Source organism: Littorina saxatilis, linkage group LG3, assembly GCF_037325665.1.
Source record: "Littorina saxatilis isolate snail1 linkage group LG3, US_GU_Lsax_2.0, whole genome shotgun sequence".
Taxonomy (NCBI): domain Eukaryota; kingdom Metazoa; phylum Mollusca; class Gastropoda; order Littorinimorpha; family Littorinidae; genus Littorina; species Littorina saxatilis.
In genome coordinates, this window is record NC_090247.1 from 41181744 (window position 1) to 41205859 (window position 24116).

Below are 24116 nucleotides of genomic sequence, written 5' to 3' on the forward strand. Positions count from 1 at the left end.
CAAGTCAACCTAAAACACACCAATCAATGAGAGAAATCAGGGGATAGGCACAGGAACAGAATACTGTGTCTGCCCAAGGGTAACCATTTTTGACATTAACAGTGGAGAAAGAGAGAGTGGCTGAGCGAGCTACTGATTCAGTGACTGTTTCTGTCAGAAACAGAAGGAAAAGGTACAGACTCAACCTTGCATACTCTTTATTTTCCAAACCTCAAACAACGGTAAAAGAATGTGGTTTCTTTTACCTCTATCACAGCACGCCTCGTCTCCGGTGACTCAATGCAAGTGATAAGCCGTAAGAGAAGATCCATGATGGCTGAAGTGCCTATATGGTGAAGCAAGCTACCAACAAAATCTTTCTGTGCTTTCAGGTACTCAAATATCTGTAAAATTAGAAAAAAAGACATGTAAGGAAGGTCTGGTTTAACAAAGAACTTATAACATAAAACATTTCCAAAGTATTTCTACCCTCTCCATTCTCCACCAAAATCACCAGAGACCTTGTATTTACACACACACATGCATACAATATCAGCTACCGACAGGGAGAGCGCGAGTATAAAAATCACACAGCTAGCAGTTTTCAAAGCAATCATTCTCTTCTTCATCTGTGTTCACACACTCCCAATGACTCAGTTAAAGACCGAGAAAACAAGTCGCGTAAGGCGAAATTACTACATTTAGTCAAGCTGTGAAACTCACAGAATGAAACTGAACGCACTGCATTTTTTCACAATGACCGTAGTCCACCGCTAGTGCAAAAGGCAGTGAAAGTGACGAGCCTGTTCAGCGCGGTTGCGCTGTGCTGCATAGCACGCTTTACTGTACCTCTCTTCGTTTTAACTTTCTGAGCGTGTTTTTAATCCAAACATATCATATCTATATGTTTTTGGAATCAGGAACCGACAAGGAATAAGATGAAATTGTTTTTAAAACGATTTCGGAAATTTAATTTTAATCATAATTTTTATATGTTTAATTTTCAGAGCTTGTTTTTAATCCGAATATAACATATTTATATGTTTTTGGAATCAGAACATGATGAAGAATAAAATAAAAGTAATTTTGGATCGTTTTATAAAAAAATAATTTTAATTACAATTTTCAGATTTGTAATGACCAAAGTCATTAATTAATTTTTAAGCCTCTAAGCTGAAATGCAATACCGAAGTCCGGCCTTCGTCGAAGATTGCTTGGCCAAAATTTCAATCAATTTGATTGAAAAATGAAGGTGTGACAGTGCCGCCTCAACTTTTACAAAAAGCCGGATATGACGTCATAAAAGACATTTATCGAAAAAATGAAAAAAACGTCTGGGGATTTCATACCCAGGAACTCTCATGCAAAATTTCATACAGATCGGTCCAGTAGTTTAGTCTGAATCGCTCTACACACACACATGCACAGACACACACATACACCACGACCCTCGTCTCAATTCCCCCTCTATGTTAAAACATTTAGTCAAAACTTGACTAAATGTAAAAAGATGGATGTACCTTGAGATCTAATGATCATTTTTATCTTTAGACAGCAGAAAACTTAAAAGTATGAAATGAAATGAGTAAACAGACACACACCATCTCGCTTTTCCTTGTAATGAGAAGACCCATGACTTTGGAGAAGAAGGAAGCCAAGAGAGGGTTCAATGGTTTCTCAGACTCCAGGAAAGAGTAGAGTTGGTCGACTAGTTCTTTGTCACTTGCCAGCTTGTCGTTGATTTGTGACACATCAGATGTCAACAACTCGCAAGCTGTGTTTGGATACCTGTAAAACACAAAAATTTCACAATGGCTTAGAAAGATAAAAAATGCTGTATGAAACAGTTGAAGTTATGTATCAAACACAAAAATGAAGACAATACAATAGCAAATACCCTGGATGATTCACCGCGAACCGATGACACTAGAACTGTACTTACTTGAAACGAAGTTTTTCTTCTACGTCGTCTTCTGGTTCTTTGGTGATCATTTTAACCATGTCCTCCATGTTCTCTGGTTGAATCAAGCTGAAAAACATTTAAGAGGATTACAAAAATGCATAACTGAACTAGCATCTTCTAAACGTATACCAGAACTTAAAGGTAACTAAAAAAAATGTGTTGGCAAAGATTGTGAAAGAACTCTTGTTGACCATAGAATATGAATTTCTGATAATGATTGCTTTTATAGTTATGCTTTTTGAAAATGGCAATTTATGACTGTCTCAGCTGAAATATTTCCATTGGGATGATCACCTTGTAAAACGGCCAACATTTGACAGAAAACAAATATTAAAATCAGCCATCTTACATTTAACAGAGAGGAAAACAAGTCGCGTAAGGCGAAATTACTACATTTAGTCAAGCTGTGGAACTCACAGAATGAAACTGAACGTAGTCCGCCGCTAGTGCAAAAGGCAGTGAAAGTGACGAGCCTGTTTGACGCGGTAGCGCTGTGCTTCATAGCACGCTTTACAGTACCTCTCTTCGTTTTAACTTTCTGAGCGTGTTTTTAATCCAAACATATCATATCTATATGTTTTTAGAATCAGGAACCGACAAGGAATAAGATGAAATTGTTTTTAAATCGATTTCGGAAAGTTAATTTTGATGATAATTTTTATATTTTTAATTTTCAGAGCTTGTTTTTAATCCAAATATAACATATTTATATGTTTTTAGAATCAGAACATGATAAAAAATAAGATGAACGTAAATTTGGATCGTTTTATAAAGAATTTATTTTTTTTACATTTTTCAGATTTTTAATGACCAAAGTCATTAATTAATTTTTAAGCCACCAAGCTGAAATGCAATACCGAAGTCCGGCCTTCGTCGAAGATTGCTTGGCCAAAATTTCAATCAATTTGATTGAAAAATGAGGGTGTGACAGTGCCGCCTCAACTTTTACAAAAAGCCGGATATGACGTCATCAAAGACATTTATCGAAAAAAAGAAAAAAACGTCCGGGGATATCATTCCCAGGAACTCTCATGTCAAATTTCATAAAGATCGGTCCAGCAGTTTAGTCTGAATCGCTCTACACACACACACACACACACACATACACCACACCCTCGTCTCGATTCCCCCCCTACGTTAAAACATTTAGTCAAAACTTGACTAAATGTAAAAACATGCGTGACCATCTGGGAAAAATAGCAGTTTTACACAAGCAAATGAAAGCATTAAACTTAAAGAGCAAACGTTCAATACAATCAGGTTAACATCAAACACCCACATACACAATGCATACAATGATAAATGTACATACTCCTGCACACTTACAAGTCAATCAGTTTCCTGTTCTGAGCTTTGCATTCTTGCAGGATGTCATCCTCATCCATGAGTTCTCGTAGTGTAACATCCTAAAAGCAGAATGCAAGAATTATTTCCCTGTATGTTACAGCTGAATTTTGAAAGAGAGCTGGAAGGAAATGAGGAAATGTAACAATAGAAAGAGACCACACATTGGTTGAAAATGAACACTTCCTGATATTCTACAATTTCCCACACTGAGTAAAACTAAGAATGTCTGATTTCTACAAATGAGTCTAGCAATAGCATTCACTGCGAAATACTTCAACAGATCAATGAAGTCCTTGTTCTGGATTCAAGTGGCGGGGATTACTCCGCAACAATGCCAACATGCTCCAATTCCAAATACATTAATTTTTTAAACAAATGTGGTTCCTTGAAGCCCAAACAAATACATCTTCCCCCTGAACTCCTGTCATTGCTTCAAAATAGTACAGTGACAAATTTCATACTGCAATGCCATAACATTAACAACGCAGTCAACTTACTTCTTTTTCAAGAAGTGTGTCCACATGAGAGGAAGTCAGCAGATTGAATTTCCAAAACATTTTTGCCTGAAACAAAAAACAATATGATCAAGATTTTTTTGCACATGACTTCACCAATATTAAATCTTTGAATAGTTAAACTTCCTTGTCATTTTACGTTCAGTCAATACTTGACTGAATGATTTAACAAGGGCAGAGGGTGAGGTTTTTATTCTTGATTTTGGGACTGGTAGTGCAAGCATTTTGGATTTCATGTAAGACTTCACAACCAGAATGCAGTCTGTTTGCCCAACTTACTAACAACAGCAAGTCCCAGCATGTAGCTTGCTGAGTAACCTGGAGCTTTCATTTATGATCCTTATTCTTTGCTCTCAGATTTTCTATTCACGATGTCTGTAAATTAACTTCCACTTCCAAGACTCTAGTTCAAAGACCTGATTATCTCAGAATTAGATTGTCTCAAAAGCGGAGCAGGATTACTGTTAATGTGTGTGTGTCCACTGTATTCTGATTCCCCCAAAATACCAGGGAGTCTTCATGTGAGTCCAGACTGCTTTCAACTTGCACGCAGCTGTACATCCAGCGTAACTTTGAAATCATCAATAAGTAGTATAATACAGTCCTAATTGTGAATAAATCATTTAATGTTATGCAATGGTATTTCAGTGTCTCTTTGAACTACCAAAATCTGACATGGATTTTGGGCCTGAGTTTCCATAATCTGCATGTGTGGTAGACAAGTTGTAGGTCTATGTCAGGAGGTTTGACAAGTCCATCCTTCATCAATCAGATATTTCACTATTTGTTTGCGCTCTGGAGACGGGTTATGTCTAAATTTATAAACAATTAAGTATTGACATAGCTTATTCTCTACAACATATATTCTGTGCATAAGTGCATGCCACTGCATGTGGATGACCATGTCATAAAGCTGATGTGCCAGTCTGGTTATTGTTTCATTGCCCTCTCCTTTTCTTGTCATTATTTGTCTTTATGCATCAAAAATGCTTAACACTTTGCACTCAGTAAATATTAGCATTTATTACAAAAACCAAATCAGTACCATAAACTACCTTGCAAGTGCCCACCCCCCTTTTGCACGGATTTCCCCCCAAAGATAGGGAATGGTGTTCACTAGGTACTGTGCCCTGTGCAGGATCAGTTCCTTGTTAGAAATGGTGAGATTTGAACGCTTGGTGTTAACATTTTAAAAGAAGTTGTATTCGTGCACAAATAGCCAACCTTTTCATCTCTCCTTGCTTTATGCGAGTGACTAATCATAGAAATCAAACACCAAAACAAAACAAAAAAATCTTTTACTCAAATGTAAGCTGTGACTAAAAGTCTGCTCCGTAGAACCGCCGTTAATCGCAGTGAGCGTGAAAGAACACATATAATAGATTAATACTATACTTATAGTTATACATATGCAAAAAAAGCAAAAAATGAATAGCATCTATATATATATATATACGACTTGTGTCTGTGTGTGTGTGTGTGTGTGTCTGCGATGCACGCCCAAGGTTCTCGATGGATCTGTTTCAAATTTGGTGGACATATTCAGCTACACCCCGGACACAACCTGATCGATGAGATATTTCAACACGTGCTCTCAGCGCGCAGCGCTGAACCGATTTTGGTTTTTCTGTGGATCCATTCCCAGTAACTCTTATTTTCTCCAGTGTTTTCACCGTTTATCTCCCTTCCTTCGTGTGGCGTCAATCCATATTCCCGTTTCTATTTTTTGAAGGTCACTGTCGACAACGCTCAATCCATATTCCCGTTATACTATTTTTACTCTTCTCCAGTGTTTTGCGCGTTGATCTCCCTTCCTTCGTGCGGTGCGCGGCGCAGCCGGGTATTCGGCTCAACTTCTTCCCGGCGAAGCCGTACCCGGCGAAGCGGGTATTCATCTAGTAATAGTCATATTTCATTATTTGTAATGATCCAAGCTATCTGGCAAGAAAGAGGTAAGGTGGTTCAGAAGGCCAATATCTTGCCTAAAGACAAACATGGTGTAATCAAACACGGATCTGTTCACTCGCTCCCTTTGAATCAAGCAAAGCACTTAAGCAGACCTCCTCAACTTCAGAAGAGCTTTCCAAATCTTCATCTGCTTTTCGCTGGGCTATCCAGATACTCCAGTGACATGAGTATGAAATCATCATTATAGCGGTCGTTCAGCATCTAAGCTTAGTCATTATTCCCTTCGATACAATTGTTGGGGGTGGGCGTTTACTAGGTACTGTACCCTATGCAGAGTCTGACCAAAGTAGGGGGTGGGCAGTTACTCGATACTAGGCGCTTACAAGGTAGCCTAGTTAACGTTTTTTGCAGTTGGGGGTGAGTTGCACACTCATGCATGTGCATGTGAGTTTAGTACGACTACGACATGCTTATTGTGAGGATGAGATAGTCTGCAAATACTAGAAACTAAAGTGTATCAAAACAGAGCTATAGCTTGACTTGATCATTGAAGCGATTTTTACTTTCGGGCCATACAAATAATCAAACTACAACATTGAACAGGGCACTAAGCTTCCAGGAGGAATGCACATCATGTAATGTTTGTGTCATCTTAGAACCAACCTTGTACTCTCTACCGCTGCACTTAGTAGCAGAACCTCAAAGCTGAAAAACGATGGTCTGGATTCACAAGGCCTTGCCCTTGGCCTAGATCATGTCATGAACTCAGTGAGGAGTATTAGGCATGTCAGTTGTTACTGTACCTGAGATTCGACCACAGTGTAACGTTTATGAAATGCGCACTGTAAGAGTATATCTGGACATGAATCCTGCAAACATGATGGTTAGTTATTGGCATACCTTACCCCACCCCCTTGAAGAAGAACGTAAAAAAATGACATCAAAACACCACAGAACAATTTTGGCACATGTAAGGTGACACTTACAGAGTTTGCGTGTTTTCCTTTAGTCAGGAATATGAGTTTTCTTTGAAGTTTGACTGACAATCGTATTTACATGGTAGATAACAGAATGTCAGCAGACGAAATCCCAATCAATTCGCAGCGATTCCAAAGTCGAAAACACTAATCGACGATCGAACCCAATCATGACAACGTCATTCTGCTGCATGAGCACACAAAATGACTGAGAGGCCACGAAGTTCGTTCCTCTGTGTGTTATGTCTCTTTTCACTAATGACTGCTCTCATCAAATTTACTTTCACTGTGGATTTTTTTGGTTTACATCGGCGGGAATAGCCAGTTTCAAAACAAAATGGCTTCCAGGTACTGTAGATCAAAGTCTCGTTACGGCCCATAATACTACGAGATCTCGCGATGATTCATTGTGCACCGGCCTACGGGTTGAATGTGAAGGAATGACTGCTGGTAACTGCTCTGGCTAGGATCAGGCAATAATATACAAAAAAACGATGGTAAGTGAATGACATTTCATTAGAATTTGTTTTATTTCGACTTTACATCGTGTCTTTGTGTCAGTAGATCGTATTTCTACGAATGTCATTCAACAAAACAACTCTTTCAGTTTGGTGTCAAAAGCCGAGAGGGTGTTGCTCTCTTCGAAATCGTTCAGACTCGCTGTTTTTAACAACTGACAGAGGATCAAGAATGATGAAAACAGTTCTAGTGTATGGATATGATGTGAATTTGTTTAGGATATGGTGTTTCATTGAAATCTGTTGGATGTTACAATGTCATTTAAGAATTATGGAGATTGTTGATTGTTAGGGCCTATGTCCTCTCAGTATTGACGTGTACGCTCTTGCCCTGTGCCGTGGCGTCGAGTGTCGAAGTTTTGTTGTATCGATGCTTTTAGGGACCCGATAATCATTTTTGGACGTATATGATCGTACGAAGAATATTCGATCATTTTGTTATTGCTTCATTTTAATGTCTCTTCTGTTTTAGTAAGTTCTGTCTCAAAATATGCTGTTGGCCTATTAGCGTCTGCTAGGCTTTGTTCATGCCAAATTTGGAAGATTGACAGCGATGAAGATTATCACATTATGGTTACTTCATGCTACATCTACTCATGTTAGTTTTACGTTTACTTGTTTATCGCTAAAATCACACTTTTCATTCTCTTGATTTTACTTTATACAGGTTTAGGATGCATTTTTGAGCATTTCGTGTTATGTGAACTTCCTACATCCTTCGCAGGGCCTCAGAGCAAAACCGCTGTTTACTGACCCAGTGACCGGTGCATAAATTATGTTAAAGACAGTGTGCGTTCACCGTTTTCCCAATTCGATGTGGACTCCGCGTTCAACTAGCGAAAACTTTCGTCAGTTTGACAGAAAAAGTGCTCGTTGTCACTTGATTAAAAGACATAGAGTATACTTTGCTGTATTTACAAGCTTTTTGGTCAGTACCTAATCATCGTTATATTATGTCATGGTCCGATTTTATGGACGACAGAACAGCTGGGTAGTGGCAACAACAAACAGGTCACGACTTGCTTTTCTCAAGTTTTTGGGGACGCCAGTACACATGAGCGCATCGCATTCGAGATGTCCGCCAGTGACCGCTTGATTTTTGCCTTATTTCTTGACCGGCTGCAGTAATCAATGAAATATATATACAAGTCTTCTGAACACGGTATTTTCGGACAACAGAAATCGTGTGTTTTAAAGTATTGTCACTAAATATGTCATGTTTTTCATGCTTAGCTTTATCAACCAAGTTACAGATGTTACTGTTAGTTCTGATGTTGAGCCTTATCAATGGTGATTAATGTTGAACTTCAGGGTTGTAAAATCATAGCTCACAATCCAGTGGCATTATTCATATTGACTTATTTTTGACACAAGTCCCTTTTACTTAAATTAAAGATCGGTCCAGTAGTTTAGTCTAAATCGCTCTACACACACACAGACACACACACCAGGACCCTTGTCTCGATTCCCCCTCAATGTTAAAACATTTAGTCAAAACTTGACTAAATGTAAAAAGGAACAAAACATCCCATAGATCCCTTGACTTTGGGGTAGCGCGACTCTGTTGCTGCTAGCTTTCCACTGGGAGGAAGTGACCCGGATTTCCCAGCTGACGTCACGCGTCCAAGGGAAGTAATTTTCGAGCGGGCTGCATTGACTCAGCCAAGAATGCAAACTTTCTTCGATTAAAGACATTGTAGCATGTCTAAAATCTTCGGACTTGTGTTATCAAGCTGTTAAAATCACCAAGTAACTTTTAAGTATAGTTTCAGTTATATGAGAACTCATTCTGATGAACAGATTTTGAGAGCCACAACCCAACAGCTGCCCTTTAAGATTCAAAAACTTGTGTGACCAAACCATATTAACAAAGGAACACAAATTTCCCCCAAATCATTTTTTGTTTCGATCCCATTGGTTATTACTAATATTAGTCACGCAGTCTTCAGAAGTCTAGTTATTGTAATGTACAAGAATTGATGACGTCATATGAATGGGGGTTGTGGGGTCCTGTATGTTTTCCTAATTTTAGTTTGCACACATGCTCACAAACGTTATTGTTAATTTCTCTCTCTCTGTGCATCATTACAACATCAGTGATTATCACCTGACAAGTGACATGCGATTCGATCATCACACCGGCATTGCACGAGCACTCAGACCAGACACACCGCGATCCGGAATGCTTGCCTAGAATTTTACCTGTTGCCTTTAGGTCGTGGATGTAATTCTTTTTTTTACATTTAGTCAAGTTTTGATTTCACTCTCTTCTCTCTCAACAGGCTTCCTCCTAAGACTTCAATCAGCGCCGGTGCCCCGTGGTTTGTGAAGGCCCCCGAAGACTGCTCAGCGCAGCAGTTCACGGACTGACAGCAGCAGAGAAGAGAAAGACTGTGACAGGATGACGACCAGCCACAAGTACAACCGCAGCGAGGGTTGCAGCATCTGCGCTACCAAGAACTCCACCTCGCAGTTCAGGCCCTGGTACGACCACTACACGGAGGAGACGTACTGCCGCGTCTTCAGACTGGACGTGTTTGATGGGCGGAGAGGCTTTGTCTGCAACCCTTGCGTGCTCTACATCAAGCGCGCCATCCAGTCACTCGACTTCCCCACGCCGGAGCAGCAGATCAACCCGCCTGACCACACACGGGTAAGTTGGTTAGGTACCCTGTGTGCATGAGAAAGTGCCCCAACTGGGCTGTCGCCAAGCGCTGGGTCAGGGAGGTTAAAATTGAGATTTTAGCCAACCCGATCACAAGTGAATCATCTACTAAAAAATGTCAGCCTTTGGCTGGGATCAACGTGCAGTGATATATATATATATATATATGCGACCTTTGGGCTTTTTCCAAGTGCTGATGTGATTAATAATAAAAAATGGAATTCTATTGTGCTTACAGGTCAAACGTGTTTTAATATTGACTGTTACTGCAAAGTTCTCAAGCATGGAGGGTCCATAACTGACTTGTAGATACCCGAGCGGTTCAATTCATGTTTGTGTGCTTTAAGCTCTGTCGACTGTTTGAGGTGCATTAACTTGATAACTGCCCCTATTCTCCCATTCACTTTGTATCAGTTTGGAAAGCAATAGCACTGACATCAAATGTGAATGACATAACTTTGGCACTTCTAACACTGATATGCAAGGACCAACTATAAGGGCACTGCCATCATTTAACAAAAAGGATTTGTCTACCAAGAATTCACTCACCGGTTTGAAAAATGTGAAGGCTTTTTTTGTACGATAACGCCCTATCCTAGGTTTATTATTATTATGAAGGGGAGCAACCAGTTACAAGGGAGCTTCCGCAGAGACATTGAGGTGTTAGTGCTACTTGTGAGATGATACACTTGTATTCCCATCCAGTGCTTTTGTCCAACCTGTTTAGGCTTTATCTGGTGCACACCACTATAAAATGAAGGTCATTGTTGTTCCTTCTTCTCTCCTCTAATATCCTTGCCCTCTGCATGTTGTTTACTCTCCCAACTTCTTTGAAGAATCAGTGTTTCTCTCTCTCTCTCTCTCTCTCTCTCTCTCTCTCTCTCTCTCTCTCTCTCTCTCTCTCTCTCTCTCTCTTTCCAAATTCACGTTAAAAACTTCACGCCAATTGATGAGACTGAACATGCCTCTGCCTAGGATTGACCTATTCAAATCTAGTTTAGTCTATTCAGGTAGCAGTCTCTGGAACACTCTTCCGACAATCCTACGGCAAACTAGCAGCACAAACGTTTTTAAGACCAGATATACGTCTTATCTCATGAAGTATAAATAAACATCTGTTGTCGCTAGAATGGTTGTTAAAACCAACAACCGGTGCTTTTTAACAATGTATTATTATTTTTATATACACTGATTCTTTCGAATGCAGTGTATGTCAATGGGCATGGCACTTACAACGTTGTTGCGTCAGTGCAATCTACTCTATAATTCTTAACTCATGTCAAATGAACTTACATTTTTCATTTAAGCAATGTATTGTATGTAAATTGATGATATGTTCTTACTTTCATTTCTATTATAATCATGTAGCAGTAGTTTGTTTTCTTTACTTGCTTATTCTTTAGCAATTTTAGACTAGTCCCTCTTTAGGGCGAGGGCCAGATGTAAAAAAGCAGATCACTGCTTACTCTATTACCCTCGTAAAATAAAGAATTGTTCTTGTTCTTGTTCTCTCACACACACACACACACACAATCAGTCTGTAGTAGCAGACCACAGGATCAACAATATTGGGGGGGGGGTGTCGGGGCTTGTCATGCTTTTTACACACTTATTTTCCAGTTTAGTCTCGGTAGCAGAACAGTTACTAGCAGAGCCATTGATTTGAGAGCTGTATGCGTACTTGAGACTTACCCCAGGACTGCCCTCCTGACATACATAGCTATGACCTACTTCCAGTCTATCAAGGTCAGGTCGGAATGCTGGGGGCTACAAGTCACGTTCTAGACAGCGATATATTCAGTAATCAGGCTCGGAAACTCTGAACAATTATTATATCAACGAGGCCGACGGTCGAACCCCCGAACTTCATTTATTTGTATGGGTTTTCGTGAATTCGTTCACCAGCATGGCACACTGACACTTGGAAGATACGGATGTGCTACAAATACATCTTCCAACAAAAAGAGGTTCACAGCAAGTTCAGTATGGGACGATCTCTCCTGTTTGACAACACTCTGCTGCCCGGGTAAATCGTCAGCAACTCCTAACTAACTAGGGGGTCCTTAAACGTCATCACAGGAAATTTTCCTTTTAGGGACATGAGTTGATGATACGCTAAACTTCTCATGCTTTTAACGTCTGACCCTCCCCACCCCCTACCCCTCCTCTCTCTTCTCATACACATTCCTGCACGCTCCTATTTTTTTTTTTTTTGGGGGGGGGGGGAGAGAATTAGTGTCCCACATGCATGGTTTGTCAGCCTCTTAAGGACAGGACTGGGACCCAGGACCCACTCTCCATAAGGGACCATTAAAAGCATAATCTTTAATTTATATGTTATTTCATAAAATATGTTAAAACTCAGGACCACCTTTTGTTAAAAACTTTAAGAGTGAAACGTTATGTAAAAAGTAGAGAGCTGTGCTACCACGTAAAAATCAGACACACACATTCATTCTCACTCGCATGTATCCTGTGCCATACAGCACCTGTACATAATAAATAGGATAAATTAAAAAAAAAGGTATAGTTAAGATCTGCATTATCCGCGCGCCAGCCCTCCTGCCACTGCAATAGTCGCAGTTGGGCCGACAGTACACTAGCAGTGTTCATTTAAACGGATGCATTAGTTTTAATTAAAAGATTGTTTAAAAAATAATCCTCTCGTTTATAGTGTCTCATTTTTAGGATTTATTTTAGAGTCTGGGAGCAGGAGCTGAGTTCCGTTTGAGTTATGAGGGAAGTATGAGCTGCGGCACCGATCACTAGGTGGGGCACTGCCCTTTGCTCCCTGTTTCCCGAGCGCCAACAGCCTCATATCTCTATAAAAATTTTAGTTAAAGATTTGGTTAATTATTTTATATATATGTGTGAGAAGAGGGGGGGGACTTAATCATGGGTTGGGCCTCTACTAGCTCTACTAGCTCCTAGTCCTACCACCACCCGACCTCTTTCCGTCCTCGCCGTTCATCTCAATTATTGAATGCTTTGAACAACTTGGTATTGAAGGAAGGACACAGCCCCCTCCGTTCACCGGCCAGTATTCCTCCCCTTCCCCCTGTCAGACCACACACCTGCGGGGCAAGATGACAATACTGAATAGAGAGAGCGAAGTATTGATTTGTAATTTATCAATTGGTGGGAGCGGGGTGGAGGTGGGAGGGTGGCAGGCGTCTGCGGTGTCGCTGGTAGAGCACGTAATGTTTATTTTGTTACGCTTGACTGGGGCTAGAAAGAAAGCCTGGTCTGGTGTCGCGTTGCGTAACCCAGCGTGGTGAATGTGTAGATGTGAGCGCTAGAGGCAACAGGTGTAAAACCAACAATCGTTGCAGAAAATGAAGACGCGTTATATAGAGTGACTAGATGTGTGTGTGAGATACGTTTATCGTGGAGCTAGCCGCTTTGCATGTGAGGAAAGACTGGGTTTGGAGTGACTGCTGAAAAAGGGGGGGGGGGGGGGGGAGTATAGGTGCGGGCAAGTCAGAAGTTCGTATTGTCGCATGAGAAGATTAGCAGGTGTAATCGTCGGCTTGTGGTCATAATTGTAGGTAAAAAAAAGGGGGTTTCTTTTTACACGGCTGACTAATCGCTAACTGTATTCTGAACTGAGTCATTCATGCGGTTCATATCTATGGGGGGAAATTACTCTTGTATGGGCCATGGGGTGGTCGTCACTGTATGTACCTGCAGGTTGCTTTTGATGGGGTCCGCAATAGAGGGATTACTCGTTTGTGTTATCGGAATGACGTTGACAAGAAAAGGCGCTGAAGGCCCTCGGAGAAAGAGAGTGAAAATTCGGCCTCAGTTCTCAGCATCAGTCGTCTGTCTGTGTGTAACCTCTTTCATTGACAAGATTACCAAAGCCATTCTTTTCCCCCCGCAGTCTTGACCAGTGAGTCAATGCCTAATCTGTGAGCTCTTCAGTTTTCTTGCTTGATCACCGGCCACTTCATCTCCATCCAATTATCAGTGTCAAAAGTTAGACACGGTCAACTGGTTTTGCACAGAGTTAGTGCAGGTGGCCTCAATTAGCTGACAGTGACACTTCTCTGAACACAAATGGAGGGGGGGGGAGGGGGAGAGAGAGAGAGAGGGGGGGTAGCTGGTTAGACTCATGCACTGAGTGGGGTGCTGGTGTCAGCTGGAAGTGAAAGAGCGCTAGAAGTAAATGAAGAGGTGTACTCTTTAAAAGTTAAGTTGTCACGGCTTCTGACGGTAAGGAGAGTGAAAGCAGTATTGTGTACACGGGAATGGGATTCCCAAATGAAGAGTGAAAAGTCACTGCCACAAGATCGGCATGTATTAAATAAAGCCAGACACGAAGAAAATAATTATGACATGCAGCTCTATATGCTGGATTTGATTCAAACTGGTTTTCAATGCTTATTCTCCCAAAGCATCTGCACAAACATGCTGTGTGGTGTGTGTGTGGCTGTTTTTGTCAGATGTCAGTGCATGGCGAGCGCCCTCACTGCCTTGGGATTTTTTTATCTCTTATTTTAACACCATTCATAAAAAAATAATTGTACTGAACGTTTTAAACAAAATATTAGGAGTCTGATGTTATCGTTTAGAGCCATGATAAAATGTGGCTAACATAGACTCAATCAGTTTGTTTGTGAGTCTCTGTGTGAGTGTATGGGGCAAGGGAGGGGGGGGGGGTCACCCTGGCCTGTGAGACCTAAAACTAAATGGTTTTACATAGTTTCCTGCGACTCGTTTCTTTGTGGTTTTGCCAAAGGGCTCAAAAACTCAGTGCTGACAATTTTCATTTCATGAATCTTTTCTTTGTTTCTTGCATCTTGGGCGGGGATATAGCTCAGTTGGTAGCGCGCTGGATTTGTATTCAGTTGGCCGCTGTCAGCGTGAGTTCGATCCCAGGTTCGGCGGAAATTTATTTCACAGAGTCAACTTTGTGTGCAGACTCTCTTCGGTGTCCGAACCTCCCCCCGTGTACACTACATTGGGTGTGCACGTTAAAGATCCCACGATTGACAAAAGGGTCTTTCCTGGCAAAATTGCTAAGGCACAGTTAATAATTGTCTACCTATACCCGTGTGACTTGGAATAATAGGCCGCGAAAGGTAAATATGCGCCGAAATGGCTGCAATCTACTGGCCGTATAAAATTTCATCTCACACGGCATCACTGCAGAGCGCCTAGAACTGTACCCACGGAATATGCGCAATATAAGACTCATTGATTGATTGATTGATTGATCTAATTTTGCCAAAACATGAAGGTAAATAGATGCATACCAGCATGGGTGTTACTCTTCCGGCTTTTGCCGGATTTCCGGTTTTTGAAAAAATCTGAAGCCGGAAATTCCGGTTTTCCGGGTTTTAAAAAAAGAACCAAAAAAAAGCTTCGTTTTGCTAAGTTGAAATAACGAGCAGCGGTTCCGATCCGACTTTTGACACCGGTTCGCGTGCTTTCTCGGTTCGCTCCCTTGGATTTGGCGCCATCTTGCTTATTATGATTTGGTTTCGTCGGTGTATAGAAACTTTCTTTCAAACTTGAGCATTTTGGACCCCTGCCTTTCAGGTTTTTTGATTTTTCCCAGTAACACCCATGTACCAGTAACCTATAGATCTAAAAGAACAATGTACAGTTATCTTTGCAGAGCTCTCATGCTGTAACCCAGGGACCACACTTATAAGTGTATTCAATGAACAGACATCCTTAGCGCCTCATTTGTCTGCATACTACAGATGTCTCATCAAAACAGGAACTTTTAACATTTCTAACAGAAAAAAACCCTGCACAAGTTGTCTTTTTTTAGGAAATGACTTCTGAAGGAAAGGGCTTGGCATTAGACAGTAAATGAGATGTATATTTTTTTCAGCGCCTGGACTGTAAACTGAAAGGTGACATCCGACCCGTCATCCATGACATCTGGCCAGTAGATGGGATGGGGTCATCTGTTCCTGCCGCCCCCTCCAAGGAGAAAGGGTTCTTCTACAGACACATGACGATCCACCCACGATATGTCTACACTGGAAAGCCCTCTATCAGGTTAAAGACCAGTAAGGGAAATATTTTATTTCTTGTAGAGTTAAGTGTGTGCTTGTGTTTCTTTTCTTTCCTTCTTAACTTTGTGTGTATCAACATGCATGCTTTTGTGTGTGGGTGTGCATTTATCATCCAATGTGTGATGTTGCAAACACATGCATTTTGACATTTCCTTGCGTCATTGTCAAGGCCAATGTTCAACAGTGTTACTTGTAGTTGTACTTGCTCCTTTGGAGAAAACTTGCAGGCTTTGTAATTAAAACAAAACACCATACTGCTCACTCAGTATTTTGTGCTGTTTAAATTCTTTTCCTCAAGATGATAAAACAGATTATGATGTTCAATCAGTGGAACCCCTTTTTTTTTTACAGAACATCAGCTGGTACCCGCAGGGCGCTGGCGCGATCCGAGGGAGTACATGGAGCGTGAAGATAATGCTGAAAAAGACCTCAAGCACATGAGGCTGTTTACCTTGAAGAAGGGAGTCAAGACAATCCACGACAAACAGGAGGAGCTGAGAAGGAAAGAGGCCCGAGAAAACGCCAGGCTGTTCGGTGAGATTGGTGACTTCAGAAGCAAGGGTAAAGGGCTAAAACAGGAGGGACAGCACAGTGAATATCACACCCGTGCCAAGTGCAAGGAGGTTGACGTCAAGACTCCCAGCAAGATAGCCACACCTGCCAAGAAAGGGAAAAACTCGAGGGTACATGGCACAAGAGGAAACTTTTCCAGAGTGAAGCGTATCCATGAAGGTGACGATGACAGCGAAGGTGTTGAGGAGACCTCGTCTGAAGACGAGGATAACCTGGAAGGCCGAAAGTCACCGTCTGTTTCGACTGAAGATGTTGACGAGTCTGCTTCCGTTTCTTCGTCAATTGATCTGAAGCGAATCACTGAAGAAGCACCATGCAAGAAGAGGAAGAATCTCTGTGCAGAAGACGACAGTTTGGTGAATCCCATGAAACAGCTGCGATGTGACGAGGATGATAGTGAAGAAATGAAAGACAAGGACAATGATCAGCAAAGTGTCGGGTCCGTTGATTCAACACATGTTCCCACAGTAAACAGAAAGGGGAACAGACGCTTTCCTGGCTGTCCAGTCAAAGATAAGAAGCCACCCAACGTTTCCTTTATGGACACCAGCTATTTTCTAAAGTGAGTAGGTTTTGTGTGTTGATAAAACAAGAATGGGAGAGAGAAAGACAGAGTGTGTGTGTGTGTGTGTGTGTGTGTGTGTGTGTGTGTGTGTGTGTGTGTGTGTGTGTGTGTGTGTGTGTGTAGGTTTCATTTGTTTGTGTTTTGCTGTGGAACAGTCTTACTTAAATTCCCCCGCGGGTTAGGGGGAGTCCCATATTGGTTGGGACGAGAAAGAATTTACCCGATGCTCCCCAGCATGTCGTAAGAGGCGACCAACGGATTCTGTTTCTCCTTTTACCCTTGTTAAGTGTTTCTTGTATAGAATATAGTCAATTTTTGTAAAGATTTTAGTCAAGCAGTATGTAAGAAATGTTAAGTCCTTTGTACTGGAAACTTGCATTCTCCCAGTAAGGTAATATATTGTACTACTTTGCAAGCCCCTGGAGCAAATTTTTGATTAGTGCTTTTGTGAACAAGAAACAATTGACAAGTGGCTCTATCCCATCTCCCCCTTCCCCCGTCGCGATATAACCTTCGTGGTTGAAAACGACGTTAAACACCAAATAAAGAAAGAAAGTCTTACTTAATCTTATATTCTTTTTTTGTCGAAGAAAAGCATAGCTGTCCGGCACAAGGCTGTTGCTCTGACTTTGGTTGATGCTTTTAGTGTCGCAGTTGGAGAATGTTAATATGAGGAAACAGAACAAAAGGGGAGAGACTAAAGCGACTCTGCTTCCTCCTCACCCATTACCACACTTTTCCTCAACAGTCATTTTTCTTGGTTCTTCAACTTGAATTGATAATAAAGAGTGTGACTGCATGAAACATGCAATATGTTTGATATGCCACACGTTCATGCAACAATCACTTACCTATGATTTCACATATTATTACACTTGTTTTTGTTTTTTTCCAGGATTCCCATGTGCTGCATGGATATGTACCTGGGGGAGGGTGGAATGGCAGTTGTCCGTCCCCGCAGCCAGCAATGGAGCTGCCCGGTGATGGCCGAACAGGTTGCAAAAAGAAAGCGACAAGAGAAAAAGCGAAAAACCAAAGCTGCTGCTGCAGCGGCCAAACAGGCTGCAGATTCTACAAAGGCTAAGATTGCGAAGGAAACTGAGGTGTCCAAAGAGTCTGAAGTTTCATCACCTTGGTCGTCAGGAGACGACGAGTTGAACGACAGTCGCTGCAACTTTAACAGCAGTCCTCTGGTGGAAGCGTCGCTGATGGTGGATGCATTTCATTTCTTTGGTGAACAAGGGAAGGGGGGAAAGGCCGGCAAAGTTGCTGCATCTTTCTGAAAGAATCGTTTTGGTCATCTTGGGTTTTTTATTTTGGAGGGCAGATTGATAGGTGATTGGTGGGTTGGGAGGGAGATGTAGTTTGGAGAGGGGGGTTGCATGAGTTTTTTTGGGGGGAGGGGATAGAAGGCGGTTAAGGGGTCCGTTGGAAGAGGGATTCGAAAGGTTTTTTTGTTTCATTTGAACGATTTCTTCCATAATATTCTTGCCTCATTTTTTTAAAAGATTTTTTAACCTCCATTGGATTTTTCCCTTCAATTCCATTATCATTTGCTCATAACAAATTATGACCTGTAATCGCCATAGAGACATAATTGTGTGGTTGTATCACACAGCGTATTTATTTTCTATGATGGAGCCTTAATTTATTAAAAATTTGTTCTGTGAATTGTTTGTCAGATGATTTCTTACCTAGGCGTGTTCTCCACAACCACAATACTTTGCAAGGTAAAGGGACTGCCTGAGGAGACACATTTTGCGTGATTACTCTTATAGAGTGGTCACTACAGCATAAAATAGATTGGCACTGACACAAGAAAACTGGGGAAAACAGACAGAAAGCAGCCAATTCGTGAGGAAAAGCATTCTGCTGACAAATATTTTTGTAAGAGAAGACGTGTGTGAACAATGGAGGGCCCAGTCAGCAATCGGCCTGTTTGAAGCACACATACACACAAACAGTCTTCTCCAGTGTCTTCTCCAGCTAAACTGCACAACAATAGCAACAAGATCACCGTCACTCTGTGCCATCGTCATCATGCCATCGCCGCCAAGCACTTTAGGGTTACGGAACAGTGTGTCTGTGTGACTAACTGAGGTTGTCATGGGGGTATGGTGAAAGTGCCTCTTAGTGTTACAAAGTCTGTGTAAGGCTGTGTGTATGTGTGCATGCGCGTGCTTGTGTGTGTGTGTGTGGTTGCAAGTGTGTTTGACACAGAGAGAGGCACTTAACAGGTAAAGTGAAAGCTAGGAATGTCTGCTACAGTAAAAGCGTGTGGAACCTTTAAGTTATTCTGCTCATGAATTGGGTAACAGCCGGATCATGGCAAACACTCAGCTTGGCGACGGATGGAGGCAGCATCCATCTCATGAACCTTTTACAACCCGTTTTCATGTTACACTTACAGTGTATTGAATTATTTAACTGATTTGTTTATTTATTGATGTTTGATTTTTATTTCTGTATTGACATGGAATGTCACCAAAAGGGCACTTGGACACAGATGCAGAGGACTTAAAATATGCTCTGCCTTTGACTATTAGCAGTGCTGTATGTTCATATTATAATGTGTTTTTAATTGTATTCCTTTTAATAGTATGTACAATGCAAGCAATGGTTGTAACTCAAAAGTTTGCATTACATGCACTTTAAAATGATAAACATGTGGGTTTCTGATGGGGTGGATTTTGCCTCTTACGATTGTGGATTCCTTTTTTTAATGGAAACAGTTGATTGCCTTTTGCTTTTTAATTGAGAACACCAGAGAAAGGGAAGGGGTGTAGATGGTGGACTGCATCAGTCCATGTGAGAGAGAAAAAAAATTCTGTTGGTGAACAGAATGAAATACTGTGTTTCTGGCCTGAGTGGAACTGATTTTTAAAAGAGAAAGTGATTCATTAAAGCGAGGTTTACTTTTGAGCCTGGGTATCAAGGTCACAGTGGTTCATTTTTTCCCCTTATGAAAGGATACTTGACCTTCAGCCTCTACATTTTTTTAACCAAGAATATTTCAACAATTACACAAAAAATTAAATGAAAGAGTGCCTGTAATTTATATTCTTCCATGAAAACTGACCACTCCATTATTATAACATTACAATATGCTTGCTCAGGTAAAATGTCCTTTCTTGGTATGATTTGTGGTAGTATCTGTGTACACTGCTTGTATTTTTATATGCCATAAAGTTGGTGCTATATAACCTTGAACGGTTGAAAACGACGTTAAACACCAAATAAAGAAAGAAAGAAAGAAAGTTGGTGCTAAAAACAAAGAGGCTGAAAATGCATCATTTTTGTGAAGGTGTTTCTTGTGATCTCACTTTCCCCGGCTACCGCAACGCATTTCAAATTTCATATGGCCACAGATACAGACCATGAATGTGTCAAAGACATATTGCAATAAAAACATGCATAATTATCCGTATTTTCAATCACTCATGTTGGAAGTATCAGTCTGTTCATGTAAATGAAATACTTGGTTCTTCATGGTTCTCCATGCCATATTGATATGAAGGGAATAAATGAAATGAAAATATTGAATTTTAGTATATATATGTAGCAGTTTCCAGTCAAAACAATAAGGGAAAAGTAGTCATAATCATTTTGAATATTCAGTATTATTTGTAGTGCAGTGATTCTCAGGTGTAATTTTGTGAGTACCTGAACAGACTTGAACTGAATGGGCTTAGTGTTTGGTTTCAAATGAAAGATACATTTCTTTGCAGTTGAGTAGTCTTTGCCTGTCAGAATGGCAAGGTCTCAGTAAAAACAAAATTACTGCATGTTTGACACTTCATTTTGTTTGTTTTGTGCCTATTTTGCAAATTTGACTTCCAAGTTCCATCATTCGTATTCTTAATACAATTGATATTAACATTACCATGCATGATATTTATATGGTATTATTTCTTTTGGGGGTAACAACCAGTTCTATTTTTCTTTTTCAAACAATGAAGATTTTATTCTTTTCCAGGTGCACTTATTTTGTGCCCACAATTACCGAATCTCATTGACTTGCCAAAATTGATTTTAACTTTCCACCAATGAAATAAAGTAGACTCCTCTCTTTATGCTTTACATATTTCCTTGATTGATGCAAAACAAGTGTGCCATAAAAACAAGGTCTTTTCTCCTCATCAACATTTAATCTTTGAATAAATTTTACGTATAGGATGAATTGTATGTCTCTAAGTCTAATTGTTTTTTCATGCATGACCATTTGCTTTTTCTGGATTGATCCTTGAACTTGTTCATTTCCTTTCTTGTAGTTTTTGAAGGTGATCAGTTGTAGTCAACACCAGAAGTTAGCTCATAAGAACTGGTATTGGATATTGTACTCCACACGTACCGGTGTGAGATCTATATTTATTGTTGGTGGTGTGTAATTTCTGTGTGGATGTGTGTGTGTGGCAGTATAACATTTCTTCATTGTATTTGATCTAGTGGTAATTCATGGGTTTGGTATATCTTTATTCTTTCCACTTTATCCATTCACTACCATTCATTACATGTGTATCCCATCATAATCATTTTTTGACTTCCCGGAGGAATCAGGAGTCATTTTTGCATATTCCATATACACATTGAGTGCGTGTTCCCCCTCATTGCTGTTGTGAGTTTGTGCCCACATTTGTGTACAGTGCTGATTTGAGTAACAAGCAATTGTCAAGCAATTTTTCACTATTTTCCGTTTTTAAAATTAAGTCATTTCACTTCAAGAGTAGTTTAACATTGTCAATATGTGAGTCTAAAATAGAAAATATTGTTTTTTTGGGTTTTTTTGCAAACGAAGAGTACCTGACATAAAATCAGGCTTATTACTAGTTTTAATTTCAAGTTTCAAAGTACAGTGGAGTCCGGGTACAACGAATCACAAGGGAGATTCATTTTAGTTTGTTATATCAGTAATTCGCTGTAGAGTTTTCAACCCTTAATGGCCTCAAGACAAATTTTCCCAATCACCTTCAAATGATCGTCCCATCGATCTTTCCTTGATTGCTCTGCATGTTTTCAACAGCTTCATAATATAATCCGTAGAGAGAGGCAAACTAACAGCGGGAGGTGCATGAAAAGCGTCAGTTTTCACGATAAAACTTTGACTCGCTTATTCACGGGACATAACTGCACTCCGGACTGTCCACAGTGTTGAACAATTTAGGAGACTTCACTGCCTGAGGAGAGTATTGATTCAAACGAACGAGTGGTTCTGTATCGCGTCACACGGTCACGGATCGGAGAAAACAAAAAAAAACAGTTCCAGATTTTGAAACCATGTTCGTCAGCCATTGTTTTTAGCAAGACAGACCACAGTCATGTGCATGAGCTTCGCTGACGTACATCGCAAAATGTCATGACGTCACCACAATTTTCGGTTTTGGTTCGATCTGTTCCGTGCACCTCCTGCTGTTTGTTCAGAGTTCGCTCATCACGCTATGTGCACTTGTGTTTGTGTATTTTTGTCTTTGGAGACAATTATTGACATCAGTTTGTTGTAGCCTTGTGACTTTTAGAGACAAAACGGCTCTGGGGCGATGAAAACGTGTTTGTTAAAAGAGGGGTTCGTTATGCAAATGAGTTCAAAAGGTTCGATGTAGCCCGAAAATAACAAGTAAGAAATAGAAGGCTGTCTGCCGGGAAATCAATGGCAGTTTGTTAAAAGAGGGATTTTGTTATACCCAGGTTCGTTATAGCTGGACTCCACTGTAAGTGCAAAATCTTACATCTCCCTCTATTCAATCATTTCTTGATGATTTTGATTTTTAACGGCAGGAGTAGTCACCTACAGCGGCCAAACATATTTGTTTAATTATGAGTGTTCATTGTAACTCTCAATCACTGAATACAGACCACTGTTTGTTGTTGGACGTTTGGAATCAGACACTGTGTTTTGTTTGTCAAAACTGCTTTTGTGTTTTCTCTAACTTACTGTGATTTGCTTAGTCAGTCTGTGTGATGGCTTTCTAGTCAACATTCTTAGAAAAATTGTATATTTGAACACATACATTTTTGTCTCTTTAGATAGCTTTGATAAGGAAGAAAACAGAAATGTTTTAGCCACTCGGTTTGTGCATGTTTCTTTGTTTTGTTGTTTAACAAAGGTATTTAAATGTTAGCAAATTCATGTTAGTAGAATGTATTTGCTTGCTATGAATGCAGAAAGAATGTAGGTACGTTTTTGAGTAGCAGGTACAGGACCTGTGTGTTGAATTTGTTTTCCTCCCAATTGAAATTATGAAGCAAGACAATAGTAAAGTGTTGAGTGTGTCATGCGACATGAGTTGCTCCAACAACCCAGAAACATTTAGGTGTACATGTACTGCCGATGTGAGAGGTTAATCTTAAGCTGATGGTAAGTTACAGAATTGACTTGTTCAAACAGCTTCCTGCATTGTTACGTTCAAAGTGATTATCTCTGAAAATGATGTGATATGGTTTTCAAAACCCAGGGTTTCGCCTTCTTTTTTTTAGAGCAAAAGCATAAACAAGTGTTGAATTGTTAAAAAAAAAGACGAAGAAGCAGATTCCAGTCTAGTCTTTGTTTCAGCACATTGCAACGCAGCTACATCAATTTTGATGGAGAGTTACAGAATTATGACGAACGTTTCACGTCACCAGATCAGTTTTGAAAACTTCAAAATTATTACCTCAGGCTTGTTACATTGAAGAATTTTTAAGAAATGCGGGTTATACTTATGAAATGTACAGAAGGAGAGAAGTTTTTCTTGTCCATGTGTGTGAGCATGTACATAAATAATTCATATGATTAAATATATTTATTTATCGTTTGACCGTGTCATCCCTCAGTGTAAATATCTGTTATTTATTCCTTGTGTTAGGGACCCTCCAGGATTCAAGGATATTTTAAAAACTTGATAAATTTCCAAAGATTCAGACCTAGAATCTCTCAGAGAAAAAGCTGGATTCTTTCTCAGAAACAAGTTAAACTGTAAACTGTGGTGTGGTAGCCTCTGTGAGAGTACCTTGATACTCTGGAGGAGATGAAGTTTTGTGAAGAAATATTCTTGAATTATGGAGGGTCCCAGATTCAATGTCTTTGATCCTCACTGAAGT

General features: G+C 40.3%; 2 protein-coding genes across 6 annotated transcripts in view; one reads left to right on the top strand and one right to left on the bottom strand.

Annotated features, from left to right (window-relative positions):
* Positions 1-7052, bottom strand: part of LOC138962380 (serine/threonine-protein phosphatase 6 regulatory subunit 3-like) — a 28364-nt gene extending 21312 nt beyond the window's left edge. For all 5 annotated transcript variants that reach the window (XM_070334182.1, XM_070334179.1, XM_070334180.1 and 2 more), the window contains exons 1-6: positions 6699-7052; positions 3787-3852; positions 3269-3348; positions 1922-2008; positions 1581-1767; positions 246-383 (exon numbers count right to left, since the gene is read on the bottom strand). In XM_070334182.1, the coding sequence (XP_070190283.1) occupies positions 246-383; positions 1581-1767; positions 1922-2008; positions 3269-3348; positions 3787-3846 (552 nt within the window). In that variant the 5' untranslated portion in view covers positions 3847-3852; positions 6699-7052. The remainder of the gene's footprint in view (positions 1-245; positions 384-1580; positions 1768-1921; positions 2009-3268; positions 3349-3786; positions 3853-6698) is intronic.
* A 54-nt stretch (positions 7053-7106) lies between these two features.
* Positions 7107-23830, top strand: LOC138962382 (ABC transporter F family member 4-like). Its single transcript, XM_070334186.1, has 5 exons — positions 7107-7186; positions 9490-9860; positions 15718-15898; positions 16256-17039; positions 17938-23830. The coding sequence occupies exons 2-5, from the start codon at positions 9609-9611 to the stop codon at positions 18323-18325; spliced, it is 1605 nt and encodes a 534-aa protein (XP_070190287.1). The 5' UTR covers positions 7107-7186; positions 9490-9608; the 3' UTR covers positions 18326-23830.
* Positions 23831-24116: the final 286 nt, after the last annotated feature.

Bases quoted from the DNA above. Each gene is read 5' to 3' on its own strand.
- LOC138962382 (XM_070334186.1), top strand. From the start codon at position 9,609: ATGACGACCAGCCACAAGTACAACCGCAGCGAGGGTTGCAGCATCTGC. The intron at 15,899-16,255 runs GTAAGGGAAATA...TTTTTTTTACAG, and splicing joins CTCTATCAGGTTAAAGACCA to AACATCAGCTGGTACCCGCA. The intron at 17,040-17,937 runs GTGAGTAGGTTT...GTTTTTTTCCAG, and splicing joins GACACCAGCTATTTTCTAAA to GATTCCCATGTGCTGCATGG.